This window comes from Puma concolor, chromosome E3, assembly GCF_028749965.1.
Source record: "Puma concolor isolate L17-30 chromosome E3, mPumCon1.1.hap2, whole genome shotgun sequence".
In the NCBI taxonomy this organism is placed as follows: Eukaryota; Metazoa; Chordata; class Mammalia; order Carnivora; family Felidae; genus Puma; species Puma concolor.
The window spans coordinates 28,065,409-28,090,082 of NC_141682.1; the positions used below are offsets into that span (position 1 = coordinate 28,065,409).

The window sequence follows — 24,674 nt, forward strand, 5'->3', positions numbered from 1 at the left end:
TGCTTATTTAATTCATTTAAATTTTTTCAGTTTTGTTCAGATTTATAAGTAGCTACCTGGTGAAGCATTTCATAAATAAGCCATTTTGTTTTGTATTTCAGTATCTATAATAATTTAGTGGGTTTTGCATCACCCTTAGTCACCGATGCAACAAATGAATGTTCGAGTCCAACGTCAGCTGCTACTTGCCAGCCATCCTTTGCTGCAGGTATGACTTTTCCACTTCAGAAAAGACCTGAAACTTCATCTGTTCCTAATCTTATTTTTTAAATTTATTTTTAAAGTTTATTTGTTTATTTTGAGAGAGAGAGCACGAGCGCAATTGAGCGGGGGAGGGACAGAGGGGAGGGAGAGAGAGAATCCCGAGCAGGTTCCCTGCTGTTAGCGCAGAGCCCGACATGGGGCTTGATCCCACAAACCATGAGATGATGACCTGAGCTGATTTCCAGAGTCAGATGCTTAACCAACTGAGCCACCCAGGTGCTCCCCTCCCCCTTTTAAGTTTTGGCTTAACTTTAAAAGTGCTTCTGTGAGAGAGTAAAAATACCTTGTGTTTAAATCTTCTTCAGATAATTTATGAATGGGGCGCCAGGGTGACTCAGTTAGTTCAACGTCCTGCTTCAGCTCAGGTCATGATCTTGCGGTTCGTGAGTTTGAGCCTTGTATTTGGCTCTCTGCTGTCAGCACAGAGCCTGCTTCAGATCTCTGCCTTCCTCTCTCTCTGCCCCTCCCCGCTCATGCTGTCTCTCTCACAAATAAATAAACTTAAAAAAAAAAATAACACATGAATATAAAATAAATACTTGTCAGGGAAATTATAAAAAGAAAAATTTGTAGTTTCATTCCAATTAGAGGTCAGTCCATTAATATATTTGTTGTTATACTTGTAGTTACGTATGCATAGTACATGCACAAATTGTGATCATTCTGTGAATGCAATTTTTGTTGTCTTTTCCCACTTAAATTGGTAATTTCCTCGCCACCAAATGATCTTTTAACAAGTGACTTCATGCCCAAATTTAATATGCCATTCTGTGTCTTTACCATATTAACCTTATATTGTTGGACAGTTCATACGTTTCTAGTATTTTGGTGCCACAACAAGCATCACTGTACAAATTCGTTTTTGAATGTCTAGCTCTTTAGGCTATATTTTTCAGAGGACAGTATCTATTTGAAGGGATAAGGATTTTAAGGTTCTAAAATCATACTCACCTTTGTGGCTATATATGTGTAGTTGATGGTTGAGAGAGCCCTGCCCTGCTCTTTGTCTCCCTCCATCTTCTGTTTACATGTGAATTGAGCTACCCACTCTTTCCCTGTAGCAGTCCGGAGCAACACTGGCCAGAAGACTCAGCCTGATGTGATGTCACAGAACGCTAGAAAGCTGATTCAGAAAAATCTTGCCACATCAGCCGATACTCCACCAAGCACCATTCCAGGAACTGGCAAGAGTGTTGCTTGTAGTCCTAAAAAGGCTGTCAGAGACCCTAAAACTGGGAAGGGTAAGTTAGTAGGAATAAGGGTGCCTTAGATACTTGTACAAAGTTGTGGTTTGACTTCTGTGTTTCCGTTGCTTTGTAGCTGTGCAAGAGAGAAACTCATATGCAGTGAGTGTGTGGAAGAGAGTGAAAGCCAAGCTAGAGGGCCGAGATGTTGATCCAAATAGGAGGATGTCAGTTGCTGAACAGGTGACCTTTTAAAAATTATTTATTTATTACTTTAATTGTTTTTATTATTTTTTTAAAAGTTTTATTTAAGTAATCTCTACACCCCATGTGGGGCTCGAACTTGTGACCTCAAGATCAGGAATCACATGCTCTTCTGACTGAGCCAGCCAGGTGCCCCCAGGTGACCATTTTTAAACTTGATCTACACATTTTCATGCTGCTGAAACAGTACAGGTTAAAAGATAAACTCACCCATATTCTTGGAGGTTCATCAAGAAATGAGGAACTGGAATTTATTTTCGGGATTCCGAAGATTTTGAGTAACATAACTCTGGAGTTGTCAAACATTCACCATTTTATTCTGACTACCCTGTTAGCATGTTCCTTTCTCCCCATTCCCTCTTTTAGCAGAAATTAGAAGTGTGACTTGACCCTCTCTCCTCCACGAGAACACAGTTAATCTGCATTTTAAAGAGGACTATCTGAAGGTTTCCAGTGAAATGAGGGTGATGTTTGGGTGCGGGAATAGTATCTATAAAGTGTTTGGGGGTGTCAGTTTGTCTGAAGTCATTACTCTGAAATTTTCTCATTAGTGTTATTAAAATTATATATTTGAGAATGAATTCCCCTCTAGCTGTTTATTTTGAAAAACTAATTTTCTTAATGTTTATTTTTGAGAGCATGTGTGCGCAAGAGAGAATGCGAGCAGGGGAGGGGCAGAGAGAGAGAGAGAGAGAGAGAGAGGGAGGGAGACACAGAATCTGAAGCAGGCTCCAGGCTCTGAGCTGTCAGCACAGAGCCCGATGCGGGCCTCAAACTCATGAACCGCAAGATCATGACCTGAGTCGAAAGCTTAACCAACTTGAGCCACCCAGTTGCCCCATATATTGAAGTATTTAGGCATGAAGTGTTACTAGGTATTATTATGTATTATTAAAAAATTAATAAATACTTCAATATATGTGTCCTAGACAAAACATTAACTCAGGAAACTTACCATTGATGTTAACATTGGTTGTTACCTAACATTCAGTCCATACTCGGATTTCTCCAATTATCCCCGGATGGCCTTTATTGTTTAGCCCTTCTCTCTTGAACTGCCTGCTCTGCCCCCAACAAGATCTAGTCAAGGCTCATCTTCATTTCATATACTTGTTCTATTTTTTAGTTGTCTTCAATGTCTAGAACAGTTCCTGATCGTTTTCTTTTCCTTTTTTTCTTTTATGACATTGACCTTTTTGATGTGTCCAGACCAGTCATTTTGTAGAATGTGCCTCACTTTTTATTTGTCTGATATTTTCCTCGTAATTAAATTCAGAATCAACATTTTTGTCAGGAATGCTGTGTCGCTGATGTGTCTTTCTCAGAATTTTACATTAAGGGATACCGGTCAGTGTGCCATCTTTTGTGTTACTAAGTTAGGTCATTTGGTCAATGGTAGTGTTCTCCTGAATTCTCCTTTACAAATGTACCTTTTCTTCTGTGGGTTGAAAATTTGAGACTATGATTACCCTGTTTTCAATGTTTTGACATCCACAATTCAGTTTTAACATCAGCACTAAAAGTTTTTTTTTTATTTTAAATGCTGCTGCACCATTGTGTAGAAACTTAAACTCTTCTTGGTCAAGAGGTACTTCCTTAGAAATTACCAAGTTTGTTAAAAAATCCATGGACAGGGGGTGCCTGGGTGGCTCAGTCTTAGGTTAAGTGTCCGATTCTTGGTTTTGGCTGAGGTCATGATCTCACCATTTGTGTTTTGAGCCCTGCGTAGGGCTGTGTGCCGACAGTGTGGAGCCTGCTTGGGATTGATTCATCCCCCCGCCCCCTACACATGTTCACTCTCTCTTTCAAAATAAATAAACTTAAAAAAACCATGGACGATATTGAGTCAGAGGGGTATCTTTGCTTCCGAAGCTTTCTGGCAGGTTAATAGCTTGTGTACTTTCGCGACTGCCTATCTTCGCTCTCTGTCCATTTGTTTGAAGGATCTTTGGCTATTGTGCTTTTTATTCTGATAGTTACTAAATTTTATATGAAAGAGAGTTAAGGGACTTAGAGGAGTGGGGTAAGTGTAGAGATCTTTGTGCACGGCTTTTGGTATAAGTCATCATTCAGCAGCCCTATATTGAGCATTTAATATACAATTGGATCCTCTGGATTCTCTGGATACAGAGATAATTATATCTCTTACTATAAAAGAAAATTTAGCTGAGTCAGAATCAAGGTATTTGTTGAGTACCCAACTGTATTGCAGAATGTGCCAGGCACTTTCTTATACGCTGCCTAAGCATTTACCTAGTGACTTCATGTGTTTAACCCAAGAGCACCTGTGGGGTCCGTGGGGGCTCTCTTCATCTAAGGATTGACAAGCCTCAAAGGGATTTTTGACTTTCCCAAGACACACCTCTTGTAAACTCTGGGATTATGAGGGAAGCTCAGGTTACTTCACCTCTCCACCATAGCAATGACATGTCCTATGGGCAATTAAGATGGGTGATTAGAAACTTACTTTTAAACAATTCTTAGAACTCATATATGTCCTTTGAAGTTTTAAATGGTTTAAAATATTATCCTGCCTACTTTTACAGGTTGACTATGTCATTAAGGAAGCAACTAATCTAGATAACTTGGCTCAGCTGTATGAAGGTTGGACAGCCTGGGTATGAATGGCAAGACAGTAGATGAGTCTGGTTAAGCGAGGTCAGACATCCACCAGAATCAACTCAGCCTCAGGCATCCAAAGCCACACCACAGTCGGTGGTGATGCAACTGGGGGCTTACTCTGAGGAAACCTAGGAAATCTCGGGGCGCTAGGAAGTGAATCCTGCAGGACAGCTGCACTCAGGGATACGCCCAACACCATGGCCTGCAACCCCAGGGTCAAGGGTGAAAGAAAGAAAGCTCACCGCCTGAACATGGAGATTGTCTTTCTGCCACAGAACAGCTGCAAACGTGTCAGGAGGTTAGCTGCAGAAAGAAATCGGGATGCCGCGGAGCACAGAGTGATTTGGAACTCCATTCCACCTGACCCTGTGTGTACAATCCAGGAAAAAACAAACCCCGCTCAGAAACAGAGAAGACTGGGGCCGCGAAGAAATCACAGCCAAGGAAGATTTGATGCATTCAGATTCTCGTGTAACACTTGTTGCTTGGCAACAGTACTGGTTGGGTTGACCAGTAAGCACAAAAAGGCTATGCGATAAGAATTTCAGAAATGGACTGGAAATGGAGAGCTATGTAACAGATACACTACATTGGAAGAACTTACTTCTGAAATGAAGGGAAAAAAAACTACCCATCGTCCTGTCCTCCTCCCCCAACCCCACACCATCTACCCATCCTCCTTTTACCTGACCTAGTAGATTAGCCATCTTTCAATTTTACTTTTATTTCAATCCTTACATTTCATATACTTCCGTCTTGATGCTGGTAACAACCTATTTGGAGTGATAAACAGGAATTTCTCCAAAACCACTGATAACATGGAAAATTCAAGGATTGTTTAAAGGTCTGATGATCACATACAAAATGTAATCCTGGTTATTTAAGTCATTTCTGTGATTCTATCATGTACAGTTTCCAGAATTGTCACTGTGCATTCAAAAGTAATGAATCTAACAGACATTTGATTTAATGTACACTCCCCTTTGCTTATAGTGTGCATTTTTGGGAGGTCATTCAAATTTTCCCTCTTCTGCGATTGCTGTAGTTTCTTTCATAGAAAGTAGCTAATCCAATGTAATCTTTTACCTTTTTAAAAACCAGGATAGAGTACCCATTAGAGTTTTACATTGTTGATGACAGATTAACAATAAAGTGATGTTCTGGTGGAGGTAGAGTGAAATGTTTTTTAATTCAGTTTTCTCATTTGATACTTTTAATTTACAAAGTGTAAATTAAAAGTGCTTTGGTTTACCTGGCATTTTAGGACATGTACATGAAACATCAGCAAATGAGAACTACCGCCATCGTTTATTAAGTTCAGTTACTAATCTGTGAAGTCCTTTACTTTTTGCACAATTTTAATAGTTTGCTGTGAATTCATGATCAAGGTTTCCTTAAATTTAGTGTTGCATTTCAGTACTGTAAGCTGAATTGTTGATCCACAATAAAACACAGACTAGGATAGGATTCTTAAAATCACGTATCAACACAAAATAGAACACAAAATCTTGACTGAATACATTTTTCCTGCATTTTAGAGATTAGGACTGTGATCATTTCTGGTCGCCGGTCTTCACAGACAAACTTGAAGGGTATTAAGGAAAAATTCCACATAGCTCTGGCCTTTTCTGTATTCTGATTGCCACCTTAATCTATAATCCTTAGGTACCCGTGAGAGAATGCATCTCAGGATCAGTGCTTTTTTTAATACTTAGGCAAGTATTGCAAGCAAGGTGGTATTTTCAAATACCCGTGTGTCCAATAGCCAGTTAAGGAACCTAGTGCATCAAATTTTATTTTCTTCATTCATTTGGACCTTATTTTCACAATCGAAACAACCTATCTGGAATAATGATGCCATATTGTGTTTTGCACGCTGCTTTATTTCCTCGAGGCTCTGTGGGAGCTGCCGCGTCCATCACCTGATTACCTCTGCTCTCTCAAAAGTAAAGTCTTTCCGGCGACATTCTTTGTTGTCACAAGGAAAAACTTTTATCACAGTGATAAAACAAGGTCACACTAGTTTGTCCCGACAGAAATTGCTTTTTTTTAGGTAAGGAAGGTAAAGGAAATCGGTGGGTTTTATTGCCTGAGAGTTTCAGGCTTCAGAGGTACCTGGCACCTTATCCGAGCAAAAACAAAACAGCTTTATATCAGAAACATGTGCCTCTGATAAATTATCCATCGCTTTTATTTTAAAATGGTCCCTCTGAGAAGAAATAGTGTGGCATCATACATGTTTGGTTGTGGGGCAGATGTGACCGATGACTTCAAAGCTTGCTCTTTACTGCACTCTGCACAATAAGACCCTGATCTGTACAGTTTGCCTTCGTCTGGGAAGTCTTTCTGTAAGCAGCCTTGGCTTTTTGAACCGTTGGAAGCAAACTCAGCAGATGTCATCCGTGGTGAAAGGCCCTAGTGATGGAGCAGACTGAGAAGCCAGCGCAATACTGGAGGGATTGTTTTGTAAGATAAAGTTGAGAGTGCGGTAGTTGTGAAGTCACCCGTCTTTGCTGATACAGAATACCTGTGGACAACCAGGGATCTGCTCCTCTCTTTTCCTTTCTCTCCAAGATTCAGGGGGTATACAATAACCTACAACCTCTTCTTCCATTCAAAGTACCCTTGGAAATTGAAGTCGTGTTTTGTTGTCTTTGATTTTCTAAAATTGCCTGAATTTTAGTTGATCTCTCTACAGAGCTGTGGAGGCTTAGTGGTTTACGGAGCTGTGTGTATTTCTCGTTTAGTCTTTCTTCGCTGTGTCTTGCAGGATCTCATTCTCTCTGGTCATGAGTTAACATAGTTTGCTAGGATTATTAAGATTCTTTTGCGTCTGGCACTTGTGGTGAGTGTTTTTGAGATATGTGAGATTTCTCTGTGTGAACTGATAATCAAGCTCTTGATCTGCTTCCCTAATTTTTTTTTTTTAAGAGCCCAAACCCCAAGTTCAGGGTGAGGGTTTGTAATACAAAGAAAAACTTTCGTAACTTCTGCCCTTAACACTTGCCACTATGAAGCTTAGTGTGTAGTTTTTAATACTGTCCGTGTTTGGTGTCTTCTGCATTGTTTTTGTTTTTTAATTGTGGTTGTTCTGACGTGTGAAATTTAAGGAAAGAGCCATTAAAAAATGCCGAGCAGGGCAATGCAAGTACAGCCAAAAATATTAGAGTTGATGTGCAATCTTAGGTCCTTTTAAATCTGGGGTATTATAGGCAGTACTTTAAATTGAAAAGTCTTCCTGGCCTATTATCCTCCACATATTTGTAATTATTCTGGGGGCTTACTTGTTTTGGCAGTACTAAAATCAAAGGGGCTGGTTCTTCTTTTACCTAATTCTTTTCATATGAAAGGAAGCACCTACAATTAGCCTGTTAGACCGATTCATATACATCAAAAATCAGCAAATGCTTTACTGTTAGCGCACATACCTTTGTTTTACATAAGATTAGATGAATGTGAAAAACAGTGACCTTCCATGCTCTGTCATCGTGGGCTTGTAAAATGTAATTTAGAGCTAGGACTTTCCCCCCTTAAATCAAGGAGGTAGACTATAGTAATGTAAGGGTCACTTAAAGAAGGTAGATTTTGTTTTCAGTGTATGGGTTGTATTAGAAATTTTCCTCCTGTGGGGAAAAGCTAGCTTAGGGTTACAAATTTTTCCAAACATTGCAGAAGGGGGAATCCCCTGTATTATGAACCCCTCAGGATTTGTTGCACTTTTCCTGCTTTTTAGGCCTGAGTAACATCACCACCATCCCTTATTTACAAAAAGGCAAATGGACTCCAATTGAGAAGCTTTACAGGTTAAGGGTTAGTTGTACAACATGAACCACTTAGAGTCCCTTGCTTTCTACGGGAAATTGGGCTTACTAGGGAAAAGCTGTTTGTTGTGCTAATGTAAAAATGTCATACAATTAGTTTGATTTTTGAAGATGGTAAACTTAAGGAATTGCATGTTCTCCTGAAATGCAGGCTTGTAGAATGTTTTTCTTTCAAAACAGGCTGATTTTTTTTTTCTTTTCTTTGCCTGACAGTCCAAGTTTCAGCTCCTGTTTAAAGTTGTTGTGTCAGTTATTTTCCTGTTTTAAATTTCTCTTATATTTCCACCTGTAATGTCAGTGGCAACATCATACTTCATTTGTTAATTTACTTTACCCTTATAAGAGCAAATTGAGTTTAAATGAATCTTCCTTGTCCTAGTAACATTGTATAAATAAAGTGGCTTCTCTGTACAAAAGGTTGTAATGCCTCCTGATGGATACAATTTTGTGATTGTATTTAAGATTAAAAGTTGAATAAATCACACCAGCTTCCTGAAAATGTTCATAATGCATCTTTTGGAAAACAAAAATACATGCCTACTTTGTGCATATTTGCATTAACACAGCAAAGATTGTATGAAATACCTGTTTTTCAGAAAATAAAGTCTTAAAGAAAGACATAGCATTTAAGCTCTGGATTTATTGGTTAAAGTAAGTTTCAGAAAGCTTACTTTTTCAGAATGGTTAGAGGTTTTGTTTTTGTTTTTTTTAAGATTGTTTTTAAGTAATCTCTATATCCAGCGTGGGGCTTGAATTTAACCCTGAGGTCAAGAGTCACATTCTCTACCTGAGCCAGGTGGGTGGACCTCAAAGTAATTTTTTAATTGTCAAAGTATATTTTTGAGCAGCAGCTAAAATTTTACTTCTGTGGGTAAGTTCTAGTATCAAGGTATAATCAGCTTGTCAGTATTTAAAAACAAAACTATAGCACATTTTTAATATGTATATTCCCTGGGGTATGAAAGCTCTGTAGGAAAATAGAATGAAAATGTCTGGCTTGTTTTAATATCTGGAAATGAGATTGCATTTTGTTCTTGCCAGTTCATTTTAAGAGGATTTATGTGAACCGTGTCATCATTGGGCACCTTTCAAAAGATCACATCCTGTTTTTGTTGTATAAAAACAAAGGGCAAAAGAAAGCCCTTGAGGGTAGGTGTTTTTTAATGATTAGGCCAATTGGAAGTTTACAGAAAGACCTTAACAGCAGGGCTTCCGTGCTGTGAAGTTGCAAATAGTTCTGGGACCTCATTCCTTGAGTAACAAAAGTAACTGGGGACTGGGGCAACCTGTGCTGTTGGAGTTGCTTCCGTTTTTTTCACCTACCTCAATTTCGCAAGCTGGTGTTGAAGTTGTACATAGGGAACTTGGCTGAATCAGACGCATTTTGTAGCAGAGGCTGATTTCCCAGAGTAGAAATGTCATTTTTAAAGCATAATAATTCTGTGGCTTCTCCTTTGGATGCGGATGTTACCATGTCTAGATCAAGATTTTGCACACAGTGCTAAATATATTCACTAATTATGTGGCTGCTGATAGGGACCTTTTAATGTCCTTTCGAAGAGGTAGGCAAGGGCCTGCTCCTCAAACTTCACAGCTTAAAATCTCCCCAAATGGGATCTCTATCAGCCGGCTTCATCTTAGCCACAAACCTATCCCCACTCCAACATTCCGCAAAGTGGCACTTATATTTAAGAGTCCCCCTTCCTTTGTAAAGGGTTACTTCCCCCCAAGTATTTATACCTCATCCAGATGCTTCCCCCCCGCCTCTCCCGCCCCAAAGATTTGTGGTAATTCACACCCTTCCACGAAATTCACAATGCTCCTTTCCCCACTGGCTTGTTCTCTCGCATCTCTTTATGCCTTCCCTGAACTCTTAGGAACCTGGTAGTTATTTAAGTAATACTTTTAAAATAAATTTAAACTTGTGGCATAATACAGGTGATTATAAAAGGATAAAAGGTTGTAACTTAAAAGCTACGCTAAAGTTTCCTGAAACCTATCTGACCAGGTCCACATCTGGCATGGTTTTGTTCCTATTAATAAAAAATCAAGCACTTAATGCACTTTGCAATCCTGCAGAGAAAAGAGGTGGAAGTTATTCATCTAGTAAGTAGTGTATCTATCTAGTAGTTCATCTAGTTCTTAAATTGTTTATGAATTCCACTGCTTAGCAGAGGGTTTATTTAACATCTTTCCTTGGCATGACCCTTGATGGAGAAGGAGTTCTTGGTTCCCTAAGTAACTGAAACGCCCTGCCCCACAAAGGATTTTCCTGAAGACCCAGTAAGCCAACTTCGCAAATTGGTGCATTTTTCACAAGTTTGAGAACTAAACCCAGAATCCGCCCCCTCCCCTCGTCCTTCCTCCATCAAGCTACAGGCCTTACTCTTAACTGATGGGAAAAACTGCTACAAATTTACATAAACAGCTCTTTTACTTGTGCTCAAAATCTCCTGGGGCGGGCACGAGTCTCCGAGACTCAGGGGCCTGGGTAGGGCGGCCAGAGCAGGGATTAGAAGACAGGGCCGCGCAGGGCCACAGCGAGGGCGACGGACACCGGGCCTCTAAATCACAGCGAGGTTAGTGTCACGCGCCCGCCTCCGCCCTCCGCCCTCCGCCCCCCGCCTGATAATGCAAGTCCAACTTCTTCAAGGACTAAAATTCCAGCAAGGCCCCTTAGCTGCTTTGAACTCCAGTAGGATGGGGTCCGAGAGCGACCACGGCGGCCACACCCGCTCCATCCGCTGACAGACCGGGCAGGTGGATGCGGCAGTTCAACCGCTACCCAAAGGCCTGGGCGGGGCGTTATGCGGCTCCTGGGCGCTGGTTGGTCATTCCTTGTCCCCGCCCCCTCGGCCCTGCGCCGCCTCGGTGTCCTTTGACCTCGATTTCAAGCCATGCGCTGAGCAGCGGTTGGTCCGGCTACCCTTAAACTTGAGTGGAATCCACCCAATGAGGAGCGGGCCTTGCGGGGACTGTCGGGAAAGGCGGCTGGCCTATATAAGTGGCCTGCGGGGCGTACCCTCGCGTTGGGGTCGCCGTGCAGGGCTCTGCGGAAGACTTGTTGGGAGGGTGGCCTGTGTTCGCTAAGGCAGCGCCTCGGGGACGATGGCGGAGGGAGACAATCGCAGCACCAACCTGCTGGTGAGTCGAGGAGGAGCCGAGCAGGGCCTCCGGACATCGGTTGGCTTCGCCAGGCGGTGCTGCGGCCTCGTTCCTATGCCCGGTAGCGGGCCCCGCCCTCCTCTCCCGGTTCCCGGGCGCAGAAGACGACGCCTGCCCCTTGGGCCTCTTAGGTAGCTCCAGCGTGGCGGTCGCTAGATGTATCGACCCCAAACATCCCGGGGAGGGTACGCGACGGGGTGAGGAGGGCGCGTGATCAGACACCGCGAGTGATCACCGCGAATAGGGGATGAAGAGGAAGTGGGAGTAGGAGGGCTTTGATAAGCCTGGGGTGCAGCCTGGGATAGAGGGCCGCGAGTGGCCTGTCGAGCGCTTCTCAGTCCCAGGTCCCCAGTCGTATCTGGGTTTCGTTCTTTTCTCCGCCCCCCACCCCCCCAATACTTGGTCAAGGGGCTGCTGGCGAGAATTTATTAGAGCTGGCACCGCTTAAACCGCAAGGAGGCTCTGAGCTCACCGCGGGGAACCGGGACTAGGAGACCAGCAAGGTGGATAGTGGGAGGACCTGGCTTTCGTCTGGAGTTTGTAAGGGGGGGTGTGTGTGTCACAGGACGACCTTAGAATAAGCAGGGGTCCGAAGGAACTGCAGTGACGTTATCACAGGCGGACAGAGTCGACCTCACTACAAGTTTCACGGCATGATCTGGCAAAAACAAACAAACAAAACACGGGAGAAATCCTTGCTTTGTCTCCGTTGCTTTTCCCCAAGGAAAGACCGGACACACACCACGACCACAATGAATAGAGGAACCAAAGAATTTAGTGTTTGACGATTGATTTTTCCAAGAGCCCAGATGCTAACTAATTAAATGACTTTGCAGAGCAGTTTTGATTGTGCACGATTTTCATCTTGCGTTGGTTTTTAGAAATGCATGACCTACTCCTTTAAACGCACACACTTCTCAATAGTTGGCATAGTTAGCCCCAGCCAGGTTCCATTTAAGAGGATTGATTGAAGCACAAAGAAATTGCCCAGATTCACACAGCTTACTGAAACGACAGATCCTGCTTGACCTGGAGCTTAACTGTTCTTTACAGCAGAGCAGCGTAACTGGAGAACAAGGCCTTTGGCTTTGCATTTCCTCAATTCAGATCTCTTAACCTCTGCGTATCTGATAGTGTAACAATACCATCCTTTTAGCTTGTTGGGAGGATGAATTAAAGCGTAAGTATATAAAATACTTTGAGTTTGTGGCACATAGTAATCCCGTGTTTTTTTTTGTTTTTGTTTTTGGTTTTTTTTTGTTTTTTTTTTTTTTGTTTTTTTTAGTAATCCCGTGTTTAACTGTGTTAAGCAGGATATATAAAGTCAGAAATGTGAAAATCACCTAAGTGGTGAGTGTGGCACAGATAGCATGTTTATTATGATTAGGCTGCATTTGCATCTTTCCCTGTGATAACATTTATAAGAACATGTGGGTTTCTTGTTTCATTTATTTTTCCTGTACCAAAACCAGTTTAAGGGCTTTTTACCACATTAGCTTATCCTAAAAGCCTACTTCGCAGAGAAATTTGAAGTCTCACCAGATGTCCTGGTAAGTGTAAGAAGCACTCCGTGTATTGAGATATATTGAGCTTAAGATGCCTCATGTAATTTGGTGAAAGTAGTTTGACTTAATTGTGCAAATGATGCCAGCATCGAAATGATTCCATTGCACAAAGCTATTTTAAAAATTGAATGCTGTTCAGGGAGAGGCTTTCCTAATGGCTTTAGAAGTAGGGGTATAAATCAGTGAAATGACAAAACAACAGATCTATTCTAACCACCCGAAAAATGAGTGAACTTAATGTGATTTAATTTTATATTTTGAGGGCTGCCACTTAGTAGTCCATGACTTTGAGAAAGCTAGTTACCATTCTGAGCCCACTTTCTTTAATTGTTAAATGGGTCTAATTATCCCCACCTTGAGGGGCTTTATAGGAATTATGTCACATTCTTTATGAAAAGAGTAGCCCAGTGCTTGGACTTGGAAGTTGACCGCTGAACGATAGGTGGGGTTTGTTTGTTTTTTTTACTCGTAATTAATTTCTGTCTTTGGTACCGAAATGGCAGAGTGTTTTAGAAACTGATTTAAGATAATGATTTGGTTAAGAGCTGTTTTACATTCTTGGTGCCTTAAAATAATTTACCTCTCTAGGAAGCACAGAGATGCTGAGAGCAGTAAAATGATCACTTTACACGTTGATCTTCTCTGCAGGCCGCAGAGACTGCAAGTCTGGAAGAGCAGCTTCAAGGATGGGGAGAAGTGATGCTGATGGCTGATAAAGTCCTCAGATGGGAAAGAGCCTGGTTTCCACCTGCCATCATGGGTGTGGTTTCTTTGGCGTTTCTGTAAGTGAGCTCTTAAATTAATATGGATTGTACTTGTTATTAATAAGGGCTCAGGTAATACCTGGCCTCCATTTTTGAAAGTGCCGTAAGTCTTTTGTATTGTGTAATCTGTAAAGAATGCCTTTTCTTAAAGCACTTCTCCTAGTTTTCAGAATTTATAGTACTCATGTAAGCTCGGTCACCTAATGCAGTTGAAAAAATCAGTGGCGCTCACCCTTTTTGGTCTTAGGATCCTTTACACTCCTAAAAGGTATTGAGGGCCCCAGGGAGCTTTTGTCTCTTGATATTCACATTAACCATTGCAGCTATGATGTCATGTATTCTGAAGCTTCTCGGAAAACCACTTGTGAGAAACTTAGAAGGAAAAGGGCAGATAACATCTTTAAGACTCAAAGGATTAAATGAATAAATGTCTTCAACTAGGAATAATAATGACTGTGTTTTTCTAACCTTCATTATTATTATTTTTTAAACAGGACTATCTACTATCTAGATCCATCTGTTCTGTCTGGTGTTTCCTGTTTTGTTATGTTTTTGTGCTTGGCTGACTACCTTGTTCCCATTCTGGCTCCTAGAATTTTTGGCTCCAATAAATGGTAGGTGGCGTAATGACTTGGCAGTCTAATTTCTGTGAAGTTACTGAACCTGGTGGCTGTGATTACTATGCAGCAAGAATTGTCTAATCATCAGATACCTCGAGGTTAGGATTGTTGCTTTTACGTGAAGAATTTCTTAGGTGATGCATATAAATCATGAATTTTCAGTATTTACAGTTCCATAGTTCCTTTATGGGCTAGCATTTATTAAAGTGATATTTTTTGAGGTAATGTTTTATCAAATACTGCAGAACTCAAAATGAACTTTCTGTAGAAATTGTTTACATTTTACATTCATTTTCTTTGATATTTAAGATAGTATATTTCGCAAGCTATTTTTGAAAGAATACGGAAATAGTAACATAGACTTTTTTGTCCATTTATGTAATGAATGTCTGCTGTTAGGCACTGTTCTAAGTGCTGTGAAATATTTTGACTTTTAAGATTGATCTTGTGTTTAAGGTTGATACTGAGGCAGTGTAGTGGTAGTTAGCTAAATGCATAGCAAGTGCTTCAGAACAGATTCATTCAAATATTCTAACTGCCTTCTGATCCAAAAAATAACAAAACTAGATGGAGTAGATTTTTTGTTTGTTTTTTTGGTCCCAGTTGCTGTTCTTCCTTGGTTGTTTATTTTAATTTGATTAGTAGTCTACATGTGCCTTTAGTTTTTTGTTCAATTATAATAACAAAGTATAATACCAAAGTATTTTATAATTTTATAAATTATATAATTTTTATATATAAATATAAATGAAAAATATTTTTTATAATTATATAATTTATAAATTATAATTCTGTAAAATTAAGACTTTTTAAATTAATATGCCTTATGGATCTTTAAGAATAAATTTGGACATTTTAGGGGAATATGCTTAAGTTATGGGATAATTAAGCATGTTTATTTAAAGATGTTTCCCCTATAGCAGAATGGATTAGTGGTAGAAAATGTCCTTTGAATTGTTTTTCACATGTAACAATGCATTGCTGCTGTGTTTTGGGCAAGTTTGTAACCATGTAATGTAACAACTTAACAAAGGACATCATCCTCTGACCTTGAGTTTATTAGTCAGATTACATTCTAATCTGCTAATTCATAACTCTGGGAGAAAATTTTTCAGAAGTAAACAGTGAACGTTTCATGGTAATCAGTATGTGGCTCAGTCCACAACAATTTTATTTTTTGATCTTAATGGAGAAGGAAGAACACTGTTTCATAGCCATAATTCAGCCTTGACCATGGGCAGCATGTAAGGTCCAGCTGCTGACAGGGAGTCTCAGGGCTCATCAGGAGCCCTTCTGCTGTATCTGTCACTGCAGTTTTACAGGGACAAGAACTAGAGGAGAGAAAGATACATATCTGTCCAGTGAAGGGTCTACTTCACCATAGCAGCCATCATATCTGTGTAGCAAAGACAATACAAGGGTGAACTTTTTTTTTTTTTAATCATAATTCAAAATAACAAAAAAGGGCTTTCTTGGAGGATCTTTTTGTATTTTTACTCTATTTTATTTCTATTTTCCCTCCCTGGGACTAAATTTATAAAGAATTTGGATTTGAGCTGTTGGTTGCTACCTTGGCATCAAGTGGGCATGAAGCCCAGTATTATGCTTGGAATGTAGTTGTTATCATCTTACTGGAATGCTCAGATACAGCTGTTGGGTAGAAACTTAACGTCCTCCTCAAAACAGTGAGACCCTGATGGGCTACAACCCAGGATTCATTAGAATCTGAAAAATAATACAGGAATAGAGAAATTAGTTTATACCGATTATAACATGGCCCATAGTAGCCTTGAGTCTTTTGTTACTATAATTAGTTAAATGTGGCTTTAGAACCAGGGATTACCATGGTTTTGTGCATACACGTGTCTTTTTTTTTCTTTTTTCTTTTTTCTTTTTTTTTTTTTAACATTTATCTATTTTCGAGAAAGAGAGAGGCCATGAGCAGGGGAGGAGCAGAGATAGAGAGGGAGACAGAGAATCTGAAGTAGGCTCTAGGCTCCAAGCTGTCAGCACAGAGCCCGACGCGGGGCTCGAACTCACAAACTGGGAGATCATGACCTGAGCTGAAGTCAGAGGCTCAACTGACTGAGCCACCCAGGCGCCCCTACATGTGCCTTTATGTAAAAACTCATTCCTGTGCTATACAAGGGGTCTTAATACTACAGAAACTTTTTCACGTTCATAAGAGAATGGTGAATTGTTTTTTATTTAGACTTTCTTTAGGGGATAGCTTTTTAAATTTGAGAGGATGATATTTTCTGTTTACTATAAAGATTTGCTTATAGTGAAGGGGAAAATTTTTTTGTAGGACCACTGAGCAACAGCAAAGATTCCATGAAATTTGTAGCAATCTAGTAAAAACTCGACGCAGAGCTGTGGGCTGGTGGAAACGCCTCTTTACACTAAAGGAAGAAAAGCCTAAAATGGTACTTTTTTTGTTTTGACTTATTTAAGTAGAGCAAAATTTTAAGATCGAGTCCATTTTTATTCATTGTAGCCTAATGATGGCCTTTTTGTTTTAATAGTTGTAGTTTGATATTTATTATTCATTGGTTTGACTGCTCCAACTACATTTGTAAATGTTTATCTGTATGAATTACATTGAATTATTGGAAGTTAAAATTATATTTTGCATTTAACTTTGTACTCTAGCAGAGCAAAATGTTTCTTCTATGCTTACTAATATAAAAGTAAAAGACAAATACTTAAAAAGCATTTATTCTCTCATCTCTTAGCTTCACATGAGGTTACTATGTGAATTATTAATTGTAAAAGTATAATTGATTTTAAACTAATTTATATATAGAATGACAGTAATTCTAGAAGGGAATGTGTATAAATTCTATAAAGTAGACCTAATGGAATTTCCTATGGGTTTTTATGTAATACATAAAACCTAATATGTAAGATATATATAATCCTTAGATACGAAGTCTTTTAAGAAAAGTTGTAACAAGTACTGGATTATTTTCTAACCTTTGAAACAGCGTCCTACAGTTAGGCTTCTGGGTCTGTTTCTAGGGGTTGATAACTTCTTGTTGTTTTCATTGTTAGTACTTCATGACTATGATCGTTTCTCTTGCTGCGGTTGCATGGGTGGGACAGCAAGTCCACAACCTGCTGCTCACCTACCTGATAGGTAAGTCTCTGAGGAGGGGCTGTAGACATATTCTGGCCGTAGAAGTCTGAGTGGGACTTTGTAAAGTAGTATCTGTGTGCTTGTCGAGTTGGAAGGTACAGATGGAGGAACTGCCAGTCTAGAAAGAGAATTAAAACCTACAGCCTTGCTTTCTGGGAGTTTGTGGTCTTCGAGTAAGTTAAGACATACTAACCAAGGTAGAAAGTGGTGTGGAACAGGTAAAAATAAGCAGTGTTCATTATCTGAGGTTGGGGGTGTGACAGAAGTTTCAGGGGATCAATACCAGTGAAAGTAATGGAGTGTCTGATAGTCTGGGAGACTAACTTCTATAAAATGTAATCACCTGTAGGAAGTTAATTAATGCCTCCTTAATTTTGTTTGTTTATTTTTAAGTGACTTTCTTACTGTTGCTTCCTGGATTGAACCAGCACGGAATCATTTTGAAGTACATTGGAATGGCCAAAAGGGAGATAAATAAGCTTCTCAAACAAAAAGAAAAGAAAAATGAATAATGCGTCTGCTTTACTGAGTGTAATGAATGGCATACACCTTGTCCTTGGGAACAGTTTCTCTTAATGCTGTCTGGATTCTGAAATGTTACAGAAGTAGCTCCTTGCTCTCCCTCTTTCTGCCCTTAGTTAGTAGAAATTCAGCCTTGCCAAGTAAGGCTTTATGCATAGTGTCTTCATGTGAAGTGTAGCTGAATGCATTCTCATCACTTGGCCTTATGTGGACAATTCATTCGTGAGTACGACTTGTTTTGATTTTTCTCACCCAGGTTCATTGAATTCTTTTAGGCAACTTCCTTTAAAAATACGTAGTGGTGAACTTCACCTTTTAGTATACTTAACTGTGACGTTGGATAATTGTTCCTGTTGATCTTCACTTTAGCTAGATACAAGGTAGTGGTCTGTGGCTACAGGAAGCTGGTTCTACTGTCTGCTTCCACAGTCTGCTTAAACTGTCTGGCTCCATGAATACAGAGACCAAGTTTCCCGCTTCTGATGAAGAGACCAATTAAGATTCATTCCTCTCACTGTTTCTGTACTGTGGGAGAAGATCCTTCTGGAATCAAATGAAACCAATTCCACGCCCTAGTAAGTGTTGGTTTCTGCCTTGTGCAAAACTTAGCAATTTGTAAGAAACACTGATCCTTCTTCCCAAATGGGGAGTATGACAGGCTTAGAGCTCTTCTCTCCTTGCTCTGAGACTTCGAGTTAGTAGATCCTTAAAGGCTTTTTAACAGCAGTCTTCTAAAAGTTTGTGTTAAGTATTTTTAGCATATTTTTAATTTCAGATTTTCCAGCTGACTGAAACTAAAGTATATAATGGGTTAAGACTCAGGTCTATGACCTTCACTCCGACACCAGCCAATAAATGACAGAAGTCTTCCTATATGTAGTCAAGATTTCATTTCAGTAGAAAATAAATCTTATCCCTACTAATTTTTCAAGACCAGACTAAGCCTTTTAAAGGTAAGCCTCTAGATTCTCATTTGAAGGTAATTGTGGGCTGCTTTGGTCCCCTTAGATTGGGCATACGAGGTGGTGACTATGCTGGCATCTGACTTTTTCCCTAGTTATTTCTGTGAAGAATGCAGGGGCTGTCGGGGAGAGCAGACTTTTGGCGATGATAGGTGGCCTCTGGTCTACAGAGATTTTGTAACTCCTTGGAAAGTGTAGAATCATCCTCCCTCTTGGTAGCTAGAAATTTAGAATAGTTGAAAACTGTAGGAATTGAAACTCTGAGGGCTGAAAATGTGACATTTGGGAACAGTTCTTAAACTCTGATTAAGTAGCTGTAATATAGTTTTGTGAATTTATTGCACTGATGCTGTAAAACCTGGACCTTGTGGTATATCTGTCCCTAAATAAGTGTTGTTTTCTCCCCTTCAATATTACTGTAAACAATGGCAACCATTGTAGCATAATGTTTGATTTTTTTTTTTTTTTTTTAATGTTCCATATGAAACCTACAAACTACCTTAATTTTTACATGTGTTTTCCATTGTAGATAAGCCTGTCTTGCTGTCTGGATTTTTTTGTGTATATGTGTTCTACCAATTAACTACTTTTGCAGTTTTAATCTTGTATTATTTCTTCTACTTGGTTTTGTGTAAAAGGGGAACAATAAAGCTGGAATCCCTCCTTGTGTCTTGCTTTCTTTATACCTTAGCCATTAAGGTGTTGACAGGATGTGTGAATCCAGTTACTGAACTACCCTGAGTGATCATTACATGCCTACTCTTGAAGAACAAAATGAAATAAAAGGTGTAAATTAATTGATTCAGCAAACTTCAGGCACCGTGCTAGATGGAAAAGGAGATACAACGGAAAGCCATGGCCAAAGATGAAGTATGAGAGGGCCATGCTGGAAGAACAGGCAGGGAGCAGTGCAGGCTGGAGAGAAAGTGCCTGTTATGGTTACTTCTGCAGGACCCAGCTCAGAGTTGCATGACGTACTCGCTTATTGGTGGATGACTTCTGTCTGTACTTTGAACTCTAATCATGAAAAGTTTTACTGGCACCTGGGTGGCTCGCTCAGTTAAGCATGTGACTCTTGATTTTGGCTGAGGTCACGATCTCGTGGTTGTGAGATCAAGTCCTGCTCCGTTCTGAGTGTGGAGCCTGCTTAGGATTTGCTCTCTCTCCTGCTTCTGCGCCTTCCCCTTCCCTGCGCTGGCTTTCTCTCTCTCTCAAAATATAGTAAAAAAAAAAAAATTTTTTTTAATTGAGGAAGGAGTGCCTGCCTGGCTCAGTACAGCATGCAACTCTCGATCTTGGGGTTGTGAGTTTGAGCCCATTGGGCATAGAGTTTACTTAAAAGGATTAAATTGTTTGATCAGTGAGCCTCATTGTCTATACTTAGTGGGTCTTAGGAACAGATTCGATATCAAATTCTGAGCCCTCTAACCATTGCTCCCCCAACCCCACCAAAAAGTTTGGCTCCTTCTTAGAGCCTTCTGTGGGTTTGGTGATCTCCAGAAAAGGAAAATCTTAGTCATGGTAGGTCTGCCCATGGTCACCTGAGTTTTGAAATGCTGGTGTTCTTCCATCCAGCTGTGATTCATTCTCAGGCCAGCTTGGCTTCCCCTGTGCCGGCTCGGGCTCCAGCAAAAGTCCTTTTTTGATGCTGGCCTTGGCACCATCTCCAGTGGAGTTCCCATCATCCTGGAGTTCACAGGACACCCGGAGGCTGTTTGGAGTTGGTCGGGTGAAGAAGAGTGAAGGGGGGTGCCTGGCTGGCTCAGTTGGTAGACATGTGACTTGACCTCTGGGTTGTGAGTTCAAGCCCCACATTGGGCATGGTGCCTGTCTAAAAAAAGGCACTTTTAAGTGCCCTGTTTACAGGACAAAAAAAGGGGGATTTGTGAGTGTTGAGGAGAGTTGATTTTTACCAGTATTTTATCTTCCACATGTTGACATTTTTTTTTTTTCCAAAAAGTTGGCCACTTAACCGACTGAGCCACCCAGGCGCCCCCACATGTTAACATTTTAACAACTCAGATCACAATCCTCTTCAAAGACCTCTCAGCAAGCAGGTTCCAGTTTGCCTACAGCATATATGACAAGCTTGTGAGGCAATTTACACATGGCCCTCGTCCTGTTGCCATATGCCTCCAACTTACTTCTCAGTTTCAGCCCAGGCATTCTGAGGCTTCTATCTGTCTTTATATGATTCCATTACTTCCTAGTTCTTGGAGCTGTTACAAGCCTAGAATATCTATTGCCCCACAGGTCTTCAAGTTTTGAGATCAGGTAGACCTAGGCTGAAACCACATCAAGTAATTTAATAGCTTAGACAAGTAACCACTTTTTTGTTTTGGCATTTATTTATCGGTTGGTGGATTGATTTGTTTGTGCAAGTGGGGGTGAGGGGGAGAACAGGGCAGAGGGAGAGACAGAGAATCTCAAGCAGGCTCCGCCCTCAGCAGGGAGCCCAATGCAGGGCTCAATCCCACAACCCTGGGAGCATGACCTGAGCCAAAATCAAGAGTTCTGTGCTCAACCAACTGAGCCACCCAGGCGCCCTGCTTTGACTTTTTAGATTAAGTCAATTTGGGGACGCCTGGGTAGCTCAGTCTGTTAAGCATCTGACTGTTGATTTCGGCCCAGGTCGTGATCTCACTGTGAGTTGGAGCCCCACATCAGGCTCTGTGCTGACAGTGCAGAGCCTGCTTCGGATGCTCTCTCTCCCCTCTCTGCCCTTCCTCTGCTCTCTCTCTCTCTTTCAAAATAAATAAATAAAAACGTTATTAAAAAAATAAAGTCAATTTCAGATTGAATTTCATTTTCTCATTTGTGAAATGAGGGTAAAAGTACAGATCTCATAGGGGCATTATACAACTGCATTTGTTTTGAGGATTCCATGAGTTAATTTACTGGAAGCACACAGTGGTCGTCACGAATTGGTAGTGTTGGTACCCTTCATGACACAGGTCAAATGGCACCTCTGTGAAATCTTCAACTTCCCAGGCCACCTCTGCATTCCCACAGCACTTCATCGGCATCCATTAAAGCACACTGCTCACTATTATATTGTTACTTAGAGGTTTGTTTTCCCTGCTGGGATCTGAACCTCTTAAGGTCAGAAACGTATTTTCGTCCTCTCTCCATCTCATACAAGTCCTGGCACACAGAAGACACTCATTAGATGTTTGCTGAATGAATGAGTGAAATGTATTAAGAGATAGTGGTCGTACTATTTTTCTGTTTATGGGAAGGTTCTTGAAGGAAAGTGTTTTTTTTTTTTTGTTTTTTTTTTTTTTTAACGTTTATTCATTTTTGAGAGACAGAGAGTCAGCGGGAAGGAGCAGAGAGAGGAGACACAGAATCCGAAGCAGGCTCTGGGGCTCAAACTCAGATTGTGAGATCATGACCTGAGCTGAAGTTGGACACCCAACCGACTGAGCCACCTAGGCGCCCCGAAAGTGGGTTTCTTAACTCCCCACTGTTGTTAGTGCCTCAATTAAGGTGAACTGCACATTTTTAGTAAACAAGACATGTAAGTGTACAGAGAACCAGTTCATCAAAGTAATTTTCATTAAGGGAAACCAGGGTGGTTCAGTCGGTTAAGCGTTCAACTCTTGATTTTAGCTCAGGTCGTGATCTCACGGTTGGTGGGTTTGGGGGGGGGGCCATCAGGGTGATTCTCTGCCTGGGATTCTCTCTCCCTCTCTCTGCCACTCCCACAGAGAGAGCACACTCTCTCTCAAACTAAAACAAAACAAAACAAAAAAACAGCTAATGGTCCTTTTGTTATGTAAATTATACCCAGAGAGTTCTGTATCCTGGAGCTGTGCAAACTGAGAGTTTTGCTTTCCTCAAGGTTCACTTAGGTCATGTCTACAGCCAGCAGGGGGCTCAAACTCCCAACCCTGAGATCAAGAGTCACATGCTCTACTGGCTGAGCCAGCCAGGAGCCCCTCAAGGTTCACTTAGGATTTGAGAAGAATTAGGAGCAAGGTGGGCTGAGAGACTACTGTTGATTGAGCGCTCACTCTGTCAGGTTTTGTGTTTATTCTTCTTACTGAAGTGTAGTTGATACACAATGTTGTTAGTTTGAGGTGTACAACATAGTGAACTGAAAATTCTGTACATGATGCAATGCTCACTACAGTAAGTATAGTTACCATCTGTCACCACGTGACATTCCTATAGTGTGTTAATCTCTTTTATATGGATTATTTCATCTATCCTCATAGCAACTTCAAGTGATTAGGAGCATCATTCCCATTTTACACATGGGCAGACTGATTTATTCACCAAATATGTATCAAGAGCCTACTGTGTGCCAGATAATTTTTCTAGGAGCTGTGAGTACAGCAGTGAACACAACTGACCAAATCCCTCCTTTCTTGGAACTTAATGGAGACAGTTAAATACACTTCCAATATTCCAAGTGCTATGGAGAAAATTTTAAGCCAGGCAATGGAGTTAGGAGGAACGGGGAGAAGGCTCCATGAGTGTGTGTGTGTGTGTGTGTGTGTGTGTGTGTGAATAGAGTCTGGGAAAGCCAGCGAGCCAGTTTCCTGGCAAACTGGAAAAATGTTCAAGTTAGAGGGAAAGGCAAATGCAAAGGCCCTGAGGTGGAGTACGCTTGGGGTGTTTCTTTGAAGAAACAAGCTAGGGAAGAATGGTGGGGAATGAGGTCTGTTGTGCCAGGGCCAGAAGGCAGGTGTGCACATCACGGAGGACCTTGTAAGCTTTTGTAAGGAATTTGCATTTTGCTGAGGGTGATGGGAGCCAGTGTGTGATCTGATTTAGGTTTTAAAGAGGTCATTCTGGCTACCTGTGGGAAAAACAGGGGTGAATAAAAGGGAGGTCAAGGGTGAAAGCAGCGACCTAAGGATGCTATTGCAAATACGTGGGACTGGGACGTTAAGTAACTAGCCTCAGGTCCCTCAGCTTCGGAGAATTCACTCCCTTACAGGGTATCAGATCCTGGCTTCAACCAATAGCTAAAGCTCCCTGTTGTTCCCATTGTCAAAATACACTGAGTGGGGCACCTGGGGGGCTCATTCTCCATTAAGCGGCTTGCTTCCGCCTAGGTCATGATCTCCCGTTCCCCAGTTCGAGCCCCACATCGGGCTCTGTGCTGATGGCTCCGAGCCTGGAGTCGCCTTCGGATTCTAATCTCCCTCTCTCTCTGCCCCTCCCCCACTAGTGCTCTGTTTCTCTCTCTCAAAAATAAATAAACATTTAAAAAAAAATACATTGAGCATTTACTACATGCCAGACACTGTGCAAGCCCTTTGCCCCATTATCTCATCCAACCTTTGCAATAACTTTCTAGAGTTAAGTATTATTATCCCTCCCCGCCCCGCCACCTATTTAGGGAAAGTTCAGAGAAAATACGAAGACTTATCAAAACTAGTTCTTGTCCGGGTGCAGAACTGTTGATAAAAACTACTGGTTCAGAATCCTGAGTACTTTTTTTTTTGTTTTTTTTTTTTGAAACGTTTGTGGCTTTCATCCAAACTGTGTATCCTGGAAGTTTTAGAAAGAAACGTTTGGAGCTCCAGTAAATAATTTCTAAGAATTAGGGAGCACTGACTTAAAAATGTATTTTTGACTTTGAAAAAATAATCTAGGGGCACCTGGATGGCTCAGTCGGTTGAGTGCCTGACTTCGGCTCAGGTCATGATGTCACGGTTTGTGGGTTCGGGCCTCGCGTCGGGCTCTGCGCTGAGAGCTCGGAGCCTGGAACCAGCTTCGGATTCTGTGTCTCCCTCTCTCTACGCCCCTCCCCCACTCTTACTCTGTC

At 41.0% G+C, this 24,674-nt stretch overlaps 2 protein-coding genes and 2 long non-coding RNA genes across 8 annotated transcripts in view; 2 read left to right on the forward strand and 2 right to left on the reverse strand.

The window, feature by feature from the left end:
* Window positions 1–8,780, forward strand: part of SMG1 (SMG1 nonsense mediated mRNA decay associated PI3K related kinase) — a 140,451-nt gene extending 131,671 nt beyond the window's left edge. For 4 of the 5 annotated variants that reach the window (XM_086692960.1, XM_086692961.1, XM_086692959.1 and 1 more), the window contains 4 exons: window positions 102–208; window positions 1,326–1,505; window positions 1,585–1,691; window positions 4,259–8,780. In XM_086692960.1, coding sequence (XP_086549086.1) covers window positions 102–208; window positions 1,326–1,505; window positions 1,585–1,691; window positions 4,259–4,336 — 472 coding nt within the window. In that variant the 3' untranslated portion in view covers window positions 4,337–8,780. The remainder of the gene's footprint in view (window positions 1–101; window positions 209–1,325; window positions 1,506–1,584; window positions 1,692–4,258) is intronic. The other variant, XM_086692958.1, reaches the window with a different exon arrangement.
* The window catches only part of LOC147573087 (uncharacterized), a 476,171-nt gene that overhangs the window by 212,577 nt on the left and 238,920 nt on the right, over window positions 1–24,674 (reverse strand). The window lies entirely within an intron of this gene.
* On the forward strand, window positions 11,128–19,555 carry ARL6IP1 (ARL6 interacting reticulophagy regulator 1). Its single transcript, XM_025916851.2, has 6 exons — window positions 11,128–11,299; window positions 13,534–13,667; window positions 14,144–14,263; window positions 16,578–16,695; window positions 17,324–17,408; window positions 17,802–19,555. Exons 1-6 carry the CDS (start codon window positions 11,264–11,266, stop codon window positions 17,918–17,920), a joined length of 612 nt encoding a protein of 203 aa, XP_025772636.1. The 5' UTR covers window positions 11,128–11,263; the 3' UTR covers window positions 17,921–19,555.
* LOC147573089 (uncharacterized) lies at window positions 15,411–21,448 on the reverse strand. Its single transcript, XR_015245705.1, has 2 exons — window positions 20,434–21,448; window positions 15,411–15,994 (listed from the first exon to the last, which is right to left on the reverse strand). It is a non-coding gene; the product is annotated as an uncharacterized LOC147573089 (long non-coding RNA).

Bases quoted from the DNA above. Each gene is read 5' to 3' on its own strand.
- ARL6IP1 (XM_025916851.2), top strand. From the start codon at position 11,264: ATGGCGGAGGGAGACAATCGCAGCACCAACCTGCTG. The intron at 11,300-13,533 runs GTGAGTCGAGGA...TCTTCTCTGCAG, and splicing joins ATCGCAGCACCAACCTGCTG to GCCGCAGAGACTGCAAGTCT. The intron at 13,668-14,143 runs GTAAGTGAGCTC...TTTTTTAAACAG, and splicing joins GTGGTTTCTTTGGCGTTTCT to GACTATCTACTATCTAGATC.